This window comes from Parasteatoda tepidariorum, chromosome 6 (assembly GCF_043381705.1).
Source record: "Parasteatoda tepidariorum isolate YZ-2023 chromosome 6, CAS_Ptep_4.0, whole genome shotgun sequence".
NCBI classification, from domain to species: Eukaryota; Metazoa; Arthropoda; class Arachnida; order Araneae; family Theridiidae; genus Parasteatoda; species Parasteatoda tepidariorum.
The window spans coordinates 6618256-6629579 of record NC_092209.1 but is presented as its reverse complement, the minus strand read 5'-3'; the positions used below and the strand labels follow the sequence as shown (position 1 = coordinate 6629579).

General features: G+C 29.0%; 1 protein-coding gene across 4 annotated transcripts in view; it reads right to left on the bottom strand.

Moving 5' to 3' along the window:
- Window positions 1-3764: 3764 nt before the first annotated feature.
- The window catches only part of LOC107439259 (uncharacterized), a 52597-nt gene continuing 45037 nt past the window's right edge, over window positions 3765-11324 (bottom strand). For all 4 annotated transcript variants that reach the window (XM_016051782.3, XM_016051783.3, XM_071181953.1 and 1 more), the window contains 5 exons: window positions 9865-10010; window positions 8730-8901; window positions 5973-6085; window positions 5801-5885; window positions 3765-4236 (listed from right to left, as the gene is read on the bottom strand). In XM_016051782.3, the coding sequence (XP_015907268.1) occupies window positions 4183-4236; window positions 5801-5885; window positions 5973-6085; window positions 8730-8901; window positions 9865-10010 (570 nt within the window). In that variant the 3' untranslated portion in view covers window positions 3765-4182. The remainder of the gene's footprint in view (window positions 4237-5800; window positions 5886-5972; window positions 6086-8729; window positions 8902-9864; window positions 10011-11324) is intronic.

The window sequence follows — 11324 nt, the reverse complement described above, 5'->3', positions numbered from 1 at the left end:
TCCTACTAAATTTAACCCATGAACGGCATTTTCTGCGAGCCTAACTTCAAGCCACAAATAAACAAACGAAGTGTTCGATCGTTTAAATAGCTGCTCGCCAGATTTTATTGCATTATAAAGAAAAGTTATTGAAACTAAATACAACTAAATAAACAACAACAACTAAAACAAATAACAACAACTACTAATAACAATAACTAAATAAACAACAACTAAATTCCATTCGTTTAGCATTGCGTCATATGTTGTTCCTACTAAATCGAAGTAGTTGTGTTTTTTTCATATTATACCCAATTGTCCACTAATCTTCAGATTTCCTGCTATGTTTTAAAAAACTTTATCTGAGAAAACCGTCAGCGTGGCGGACAGCTGGCCGCCTTAGGCGGCTAGTATAGAATAAATTTGTTGTGTGTCATAGGTTTGTTAAGTTAATTATAGAGGCAATTCATTTTTCATGAAGTGGTGACTAGTCCCCCGTCGTGCTGGAAAATCTCGCAGGGTGCCTAGTCAAATCTTTTAACAAAAAATAAGCACCTTTTAAGCACTCAAAAATATTTTTAAGCACTATATACATTAACAAAATGCAAAATAATTTTCAAAGACTTTACATGATGATGATAAAATAACTAGTTTCTGACAAAGAACTCTTTATACTAGCCATTATAAAGTGATCGAGAAATTTTTTGGCTCGACATCAGAGGGTGGAAAATGAAGCCTAAAATTGCAAAATACAGCAGAGTTGCACATGAAAGTGCAATAATCTCACCAAACCCAACTCAGTAGACGCACATGCGGAGTCGCAAGTATTTCATTAACATGTAAAATGATTGGCCCTTTCATGCGCTATGGACCGACGGTACGCCGAAATAGATTGTGGTTGAATGAATTGTGAAAACGTTGAATAGAACAACGTGAAAAGCGCGCTTTTGCATAATTCATGGCGAAAATCAGCATGGTAAAGAAGAAAAAAATCTCACTTTCGAAAAGGGAAAATTAAGCACTTTTTAAAAACACCCAATGAAAAAAGCAAAATAAGCACCTTTTAAAAACGCTACGCATCATGTCTCATGATGAGCTCCAAATATCGTAGTTTTTTTTTCGATCTGCTTTTGATAGCTAAAAATGCTTTTTTTCTTTTTGCGTCGCCAGGGAATTTTAATGGAATGAAGGTAATATAGAATGAACTTCTTGTGTGTCATACGTTTATTCTAGAAGAAAACTTTTTTTCTTTCGAATGTTTCTTTTTAACCTTGAATTTAATGGGACCAAACAGACGCCGAGTTAATGGTTTAGAAAGTATGATTTTACGGGCTATGTGCAATTTTGAACTTGTATCCATTTGATATTCTTCGGTATGCAAGTGGGCTATTGTTTCCTATTTAATTTTTCAGTGCTCCATTGAACGGGAATTAACTTAATTTAATTAAACGAATAAATTCGCGCAAAATAAAATTGTTTCAATTAATTTTATTTGTTAATGGAATTTATAAAATTAATTGTTTCAATTAATTTTATAAATGTTTGGGAAGAATATTTCTTTGGATTCTTTTCTGTCTTTCTTCAGTGATTAAAACTCTTGATATCTGAAATTCATACAATACATTTTCTTTCTCTTAACTTAACTTTTATTTCAAAGAGAAGTTTTTCTAAGCATAATTTTCTCTCTCTCCTGATTTTGAAATAAATGTGAAAATGAAAAGAAAATCTTACGTAAGCATTGTTCATATCACTTCTCCACACCTAATCAAATCATATATCCCCTCTCACTGCCAGGTGCTTACGTAATGAATATACGGCCCCAATCGACCAACCCAATCCAGAAATCAAGGAAACTCATAGATTAAACATTGAGGAAAACTAACTTCATGGAAGACTTATGATGGAACTAACCAGCATTTGCGTTACACGGAGATTAAAATCTCTAACCGTTAGATCAATGCGGTAGGAATCTAATCCAAGATTCCTCTACCACTAATGACATCTTGCGTCAGCACCGTGTGAGACAGGAGCAGGATTCGAACCTGAATCAGATTGATACGAGGTCTCCTTCTTAACTGTTTTATAACCGACGTTCAAAAGCCGACTCCATTTTGCGTGTGCCTATGTTCAACTTCGCAGTCTTGTCATTTTGAATCTAATCCAGAAGACAATGGAGCTTCCTTGATCAAGTATTTTGCCTTCGTGGAGGACTTTTTCGATGGAACTAAACCGCATTTGCGTTACATGGAGAGGAAAACCTAACACAATTAGTCTGGCGGTAAGAGGACTCTAACCCACAATTCATCTACCACTGAGGATATTTTACATCAATACTGTGGTCGGTAAGAGCTGGGTACGGAATTAGTATCGCCCAGCCATCGCTTGGTTTCGAATTTGGCTCACCTCATAGGGAAGTCATCGCTCTTTTACCTAAACAATTATGGCTCTTATAACTGTGTGTGCAATGGAAAGAAAAAAAAATTCCGAAATTGGAATAGTATCCTATTACTACTGAATGCGCCTGGCTGATTAATATATAAAACAAAACCCTAAACAGACATATAAATATATTTCCCGAATGTAGTTAAAAGCCACATGATTAACTTTCAAAAAATTTAAATGATTTCAAGTATTAGGAAGTTGTTGGGAAAAAAAACATGTACTTCAGAATCCTGCTTCATTATTTGAGGGAAATTTTTCTCTCGTCACAAGTAAAATCCAAGATGCTGTATGTTAAAAACAATAAATATAAACAAAATAATACTGCTTGGTGAAACCGAGCAAATTTAAGGCAGAGAGTGCGATTCTTGTTCATCAGTGGCGCCATCTATGGCCAATAATTCGACTTCTGCCACATCATACGTCACACCTGCTTATAAGGCGGACCCATTCATTCATCCACAGATCGTAATTTTGACTTGAATCAGAGAACGATCGATCTCCAATCCAGTACCCCCAGAGGCATTGATTCGTTATGGGAACATGGAGGACTTTACGACCTGACAGAGTTTTAATGTGCATCAGTCACCAACTACACGGGGAGTCTTCGGCCGGCGCAGTACGAACCCACAAACATGGGCCCAGCGCCCTACCGACCAGGCTATCCTGGCCACACAAAATAATACTAAATACACTAATTCAAAAATTTTTTTCTTCACAACTATAAGCACTGCCTTAAACGTGACAATCATTATGCCATTACATATGTTGTAACAAAATTTTTTCACATTTAAAGAAATTACATTTTTCCTTAAACTGATAATTATTGCAGTCAAAGAGGTGTTTATGGTACTCACTAAGAGTTGAAATTGTATTTTTCAGCATAAAAGAGAAGCTTAGAACTTTTTTCCCTATCAGCTGCGACTTTTAACATTATAGACTAATTATAGTGAATATTTCCTAAAAAGACAAATCATAGTGTAATGAAGAATTAAGCTGCAACTTTTAAAATCATAGATTAATTATAGTAAACATTCCCTAAATAGGCTAGTCATAGTATTATGAATTTAAAAAAATATAGAATTCAATATTCTTACCCGAATTTACTCAAACGCAATTACTTAACTAAGTTTATATAAAAATTTAAGATTCAACTTTTGCAACTAAGTTTAGTTTATATTTAACTTAAACCTTCAAATTTACTTTTCAGTTATAAGTTTCAAAGGAAATAAATTTACCTTACAGTTAAAAGTCTAACAATTCTGAAAAAAAAATCACTTGACTTTTTTAAAAACTTTTTATGATTTGAGATGTATGTTCAATAAATTCACAATAAAAACAAGCAATGCGACAAATAAAATATTTATTAAAAATCAGTTTACTTTTGACACTGATAGCTTTCTTTTATGGTTACAAAAGTATAAAATTCATCTCAAAATTCATGCATTTTTTTTTTACTATATTACAAAACTAAACTAATACTATAAAAGAAAGATTTCATTATATTGATAACTTATTAGTACTGTTTAAATTGTGAGCTGAAAAATTCAATTGTTATTTTTTATTATTATTGCAACATAATAACAGGCTAAACAAACAGTTTTAAAGAACAGTATTTGATTTTCAAAACAAAACGATCAGATCTTTTTAGAAAATTATTTAAATAAAAAGTGGAATGAAATGATTCCTGAGGTCCTCATGAAAAGAGAAAAATAATGATTCAATAGTGGATGACAGAATTTAAACAATGGTAGCTGCTTAATATCACAGTTCATGTTCAGCAACGCTCTGCCTTAAATAGTCATCGTACAGTTGCCTCTGAAATTGAAGGAAAGAAATAATATTAATTATATAATAGCAAACATTAACAGGGCTGATTGTGTCTCAAAGTGAAAAACCCAGAAAATTTTAAGTGCAAAAAAATCTATATCAAGATATCAATTTATATACCATACAAGTTTCAAATTGAACTTAATTTTTTTTAACTAATATTTATAATTAAATTACTACTTACTAATGAAGAATAAGATACATTTACAGTAACTAACTAAAAAAAAAAAACTTACTTCTTACAAGAATCGCGATATTAGATTTGAAAATTGCGATATTGAATTTTTAGATCGCGTGAATACGAAACCTGATGCGTAGTTTTTAAATTATGTATAAATACCAATCACAATACTGGATTTTAAAGACGAGTGAAAACAAATCGCAAAATTGAATTTTAAACTAACATGAATACGAATTACGATATGAGATTTTAAAAACGAATAAATATAAATAGAGATATTGAATTTTTGACTTGTGTGAATACGAATCGCAATGCATAACTTTAAATTATTTATATACGAATATAGATATAAAAATTGTATCAATAAGTTCCCAATTTTTAAGATGGTTAAGAATCAGCTAAATCAAAAGAATCACATGTAAACGTATCATTAACAGGATTTAGAAAAAGGTTTCAAAATTTCATATACGAAATTTTGAAATACGAAATTTCAATTATTTATATACGAAAATAGATATAAAAATTGCATCAATAAGTTCCCAATTTTTAAGATGGTTAAGAATCAGCTAAATCAAAAGAATCACATGTAAACGTATCATTAACAGGATTTAGAAAAAGGTTTCAAAATTTCGTCTCGGATTAAAGTTTTTGATTTGCAGAAGTACAGGAATATAGGGTCTTGAAATGCGCAGAATTCTGAGACATTCGTGGAAAAATCTCATGCCCTGCTTCAACTCGGAATTCCGGGGTACATTCGGAATACAATCACCCCTGAGTAGTTTTCAAAAATAGAATTTTTATTATTATTAACCTTTGAGTTTAAACAAAGGATATACGAATAATTTTTTTCATATAAATCACAAATATGTCTATTTATTGCTAAGGTAAATTAAAAATAGAAATAAAAAGCTGGCTCACCATGCAAGAGTAATAAATAAAAAAAGGGTAAAAAAGGAATAAACACTAGTGAAAATTAGAGCAAATACATAACTTACAACAACTTTTAATAATGAAATAAAATAATTACATTTAAAATCTTTCAGCTCAAAGGAAACAATTTTGAAGTTTCTAATTTACGTAAAATCAAGGTTAATTAACAAAACAATTTGGAAAAAAATAACTGCCCAACTATTACAATTTTACAAACTAATGAAATTAAATGCCCAAAGACGTAATAGTACTAGCATTTTATTTTTGTAAAAGGTAAACAATAATTACAAAAGTTGTGATAACTCAGAAAAACTATATTACGGATTCTGATTTTGAATCATGAGCAATCCACTCTAATATGTTTTTTTAGAAAGTTCATTTTAAGATATAAAAAAATATGCCTAAAAAACACTACAAAGAAAAGAAAAAAAGCGCACATACTTTTCTATTTATCACTACATTCTGGAGATATTCTTTCTTTTCTAAGAGAGCCATTTTTTGCTTTTTGGAAAAAGTTGGCGTCAGTCTGCAATAATAATATGACATTCATAAAAAGGAAATTATATATTTCAAAATATCAGATTTTTTTCTAAAAAAAAACTTAGACACTTACCTGATGTACCAATGTGCCAACCCAAAAAATATTGCTACAATGATAATCACACAAATGGTTATAGTCAGATGATCATCATCAGATACTGAAGACCAGATGTATTCAAATGCTTTCTAAAAAAGAGGATTATGAATCATTTAGTGGTTAAGCAACCATTTAGAATCAATAATTTAGTTTCAAAGTAAAAGGAAAGCAAAACAAGGCCAAAGAAGAAAAAAGAAAGATAAAAACAAATAAAAAGTATATTTTGATTGCAGCAAATTTATCAAATCGATCGCAATAATTTTGTTTACAGGGTGCGGTATCAATTTTACATTTACTAATTTTAAAGGCATAAAATGGCAAAAACGATAAGAGAAAAAGAAAATAATGCAACTAAAGAACATTTAATATATTATATTGGTATTGCTAAGTAATGTTGTTTCATAAGGTTAAAAACATTGCACACAACTTTTGTTTGATTTTTAACGAGAGGATTGAAAAAAAGAACAATTGATCAAAAAATAATAAAATAAAAGTAATGTACAAAAATCAAATTACTATATGCAAAAAAATAATTAATAAAAATTTGAAAGTTCTAGATAGCAAAACTGATAGCAGAAATTGCAGTTTAATTGACAAAAACCATAATTTCGCACTAAGTTAATGATACCCAAATAAACCATATTAACGAGTACTTAATCTTTACCAATCAATGAATTTAAAGATTTATCTGATTAATTTTTAAACTTTTTGTGAAGGTTGCCATAGAAAACACTAAGCAGTATTTATTTTTTGACAAGTATGAAAATGCAACAAAGAATTGGAAAACAAAAAAATTAGTCTAAACAGAAGATGATAAATAAGTAGAATGATGTGAATTTGAAGAATCTTGCACATAAAATAAATAAACAAAACTAAAGTAAACACATTTAAAAAAAACGTGTGTGAATAAAAATTAAGATGACAAATTGGTATGTAGAATTAACAAACAATATATTTGCTTAAATGCAGCTCTATGAAAAGATATGTATAAAGTTTAACACTAAATAATAGTTTATGTAAATTATACCGCGTTTCTATAATCTAATATACCGGTCAAAAAACAAAACATTTGAAATTTGTTCAAATAACCTCTGAATAATGAAATGCTTCCAACCTAGTTTAAATCAATAAAAATAAAACTATTAATAACATTAGATAGTAAAACAGATGGCAGAAACTTCAGTTGGATTGATAAAACCAATTGTTTTATAAAACTTAACTAGTGAGTGTTCGTTCTTATTAATAAGAAAATGTTTTTTTTTTTTTAAAAGTCAATTGCTAGCACTTTTATCTTTATCAATTTGTAGTGATTTTGACACTATTTATGTCACGATTACTCACGGCAGCAGATGACACTTACTTTAAAACATAAAGCAAAGGGGAAAAAAAAAGAGAATGAAAAAAAAAAAAAAACAGTTTGTTTAATATAGTTTGTCAAACAAAGCACTATGAAAATAAGTAGTAGCTTGTTAAATAAGTCTTGTCTATCTGCAATTTAGTACATAATACTATACATCAATTTATAGTTTCATTTAAGTACTTTTTACTTTTTTTTAATAATTAGATGAAATGAAATTTTCTGGCAATGTGAATATTTAACAACAACCTAAGAAAAAATAAAAAAATAAATAAATAAAAATAGTAAAAAGGATAATAATGAATCCAAATGAAATTTTTTAGATAGTTGCTTAACATAAATTTTAGCTCACATTTGATCAACATTGAATTTTTCAAGATCATACAAATTTTAAGAATATTATTGCTTATGGCAGTGTTTCCCAAACTTATGACTTTTGTGTACCCTTTCTAAATTTTTCGTAACGCTGTGTACAACTAATTAAAAAAATGAAGGTATTTTTTACTATAAAAAATTGCACTAAAGTTAAAAATCGCAACTGGCTGTTGACACCACTAATTATTAACTGCAAAACTCTATTATAACTCTGCAAAAAATAGTCAATAGAAAAATACGTAATCGTAAATTTTCATGGCTAGTTTTGTTATTCAATAAAATTTTTTGAAATCTACGTTTGTTGCAAGATATTTCGCATAAGAACGCGTACCCCCACTAAACTGTTCCCGTACCCCTGGGGGTACGCGTACCACACTTTGGGAAACACTGGCTTATGGAGATGTTTTTTTAAATATGCAAATGCATAACTTTAAAAAAAACTATCAAGAAGAGTTAATGAAGAGTTATTGCATTCAACAAATTTACCATTTCAAAACAAATAATATCAAAATAATATAATGCTGGTAAAATTTTAATTAGATTGATTTAAAAACAACACCCTATTCAGTGATGTATTATTTCAATGTTAAAATCTTTTCAAACTAAACAAAAATGAAATTCATAGTTAAATTATTGAAAAGGCAAACCAGAAGCTCAAATTATGGAAATAGAATAGGTATTGCTTTATTTTTATTTTAACAGATTCATAAACTATTATTTACTATAAAATTATTAGTGAAAGTTGCAAAAATGTACGTCATGCTTTTTTTTCAAATTGGTAGTTTGGAAATAAACTGGAATGCATTCTCAATTTAATATCAAATATCCCAAATAGATTATTAAGCTTATGAAACCTAGAAAATCACAGTATTGTAACTGAACAGAAACATAACTGAACAAGGATGAAATATTAAATTAACAAAACACATACAGCTGCTACAATGTTTATTATCAAATAAAATGAGAGATTTGAATAAAAAATAAATCAAGATACAACTTACTAGGTACATAGTTAAAACTTCGGCTAAACTCGGTCCTATGATTCCTCGTAAAGTGTCGATGGAAGACCCGGACAGCAGAACACCCAGGAAGTAGCAAAAGAGCATGACAATGCCTGATACACCAAACATTAGTCCTTTAGCTCCCGATACAAAATTTCTAGATTGATTTTGCCTAAAAATATACAAAGACATGCTTGATTAGCATCAAATTATGTAAGAGAGATAATCAGTATAAAATATATTTAAATATTTGAAGAAAAAAAATTAAATACTTTAAAATAACACCTCTGTATGGATCTTCCTTTGAGACCAAACCACTATAGAAAAATGTGTTTCTACAAGAAACATTTACTCAGCACATATTTTTTATTTGTTGGAAACACACAATTTAAAATATTAAAAAAAAAAATTTTTTTTTTGATAAACATAAATATACTTCTACAGTTTTAAAATAACCCATAATAAAATAAGAATGTTTGAAATTTTTTAAATGAGCCTTGACATTTTTTTAACGATAACGAAATGAGATTCATGAAAATGAATCTTTCTTCGCTTATGACAAGCAGATCATGAAAAAATTAAAATAAGTATTGGAATTTATCAGGACCATCTAAAGATAAAATTTTGTTATGCTAATTTATGGCAAGTGAACTTAAAAGAGCTCAGGTGGGAGGTGTTATGAATTTCTACTAGACCAAAAGAAGGTGATGTCACTTGCATGGCAGGCAATGGATGGCTTATTGGGAAGCCCTAAAAATAACATAGCATTATATGGTTTGTTTTTATTGTTAATAAATTAGTTTGTTATCAAATATGACCTCTTTATTCAATGCACTCATTCACCACTGAATAATTCTGACTAGTACTATGCATTAACTGTAGTTCTTAACATAAATTTAGATGAGATAATCGCAGGTTCTACAAAGCTCTAACCAGATATTCAACTGAAAGCAAGGCACATATTAAAATACACTTGATGACATAAATTCTCATAAAAAAGACTAAGCATAGCCAGTTATAAAAATTAGGGCTCTCATGAGGCTTTATCTCAATTTTAATGAATTGTTTTTCTTTTAAAAAAAAATATATAATTTACAGCAAGCAAAAAGAAGAAAAAAAAAGAAAAAAGACTCACTGGTTATATCTGATTTTATCTTCAATAGCCTGCTCAATTTTGTGACAATCATACTCCAAAGTGTTGAGCGTGTTTTGAACAGTCCTATTAATTGTCTTTTCTATTTCCTTGCACACATCTTCAATTTGATTAGCACATCGGACAGGCTGAAACATAATAAAAAATTAATCATCAATTGCATGAATGATAGAGAGTGCATCATCCAAGAAAGAGATTGCCAACAAGTATGCCATTTGTTAAATCTCCTCTTAAAAGATAATCTTTACCATTAAATATTGATTTAAACTATAGAATTACAATGTGTAACTATGTTTCCTGTTAAGTTATTAGCTTGTTTCAAAAAAAAATTGAATAAACATTATTTGAAAATTTTTTGGGTAAGTTAAGGTAAAAATATTTTAATGCGGGCACATTTTGTGGTAAGCAATAAAATGCAATTGAGGTAATAGATGCTAGATATTTTTAATTTTTTTATAGATATTTCCAACAACATAGAATTCTAAAGTAAAACTGGCATGGCAGCAAAATTCTTTATTTTTTCTGATTCTCCAACAATGACAGCTGGCAGTTTTTCTCTTTTTACGTTTTCAAAGAATGCTAGTGAATAAAAGGAAACACTTGCCATGTGCTACCTTCAGACACGCATATCATAGGTTCACCATCTCTGATCCAGGAAGTGGATTGTAATATATAACAAATATGCCTAAAACTTTTAACTTTTTCAACCTACCAATTACTCCACTATATTTATTTAATTTCAACCTTTGCCTCTAAATAAATAACTTTTTTTCTGTTTTTAAATTTTTGCTGATTGCTTTTAAAATTTGATACCTCACTTATTTCATGGGTAAATAGAAATTTTGTTCGGAAAGAAATTTTGTTTATCTGGAAATTGAACCCTTTTACATATTTTTAATTTAAAAAAGATAAATCCTTCAAAAAACTCTCCATTTCTCACCTTTTAAATTTTGTAACATTAAATCTAACAACTCCTGAAAGATATAGTTTTTATGTCTATTTTTTTATACCACCACCCACAAAAACAGATTCTAAAGTAATTATAGAGTCAGAGTTCCAAAGTAATTATAGAGCAGGTTTTCCACAAAATCGATGAAAAAATTCTAGACATACATATCTCTGGTCACAAAATGAATCCATTTTGCTAAAATTACGAATAGAATTTTTATAATTTCATAAAACAGGACCTTTCACAAAAATATCTGGACTAATTACCATTTTAACTACTGTTTGTTACTACATTACCATAAAATTACTTTAAAGGCAGAATTATTTATTAAAAATCTATAATTATTATTATATATATTTATATTTTTTTGGAAAGTAGGAACTAGATAGTTTTTAAAAATTTACAATTCTAAATCGTGTGAAAGTTTTTAACTGTAAAGATGATGAAATGCAAAATGTGCCCCACTAGCTCTGTTAGAGAATTAACCCATTTT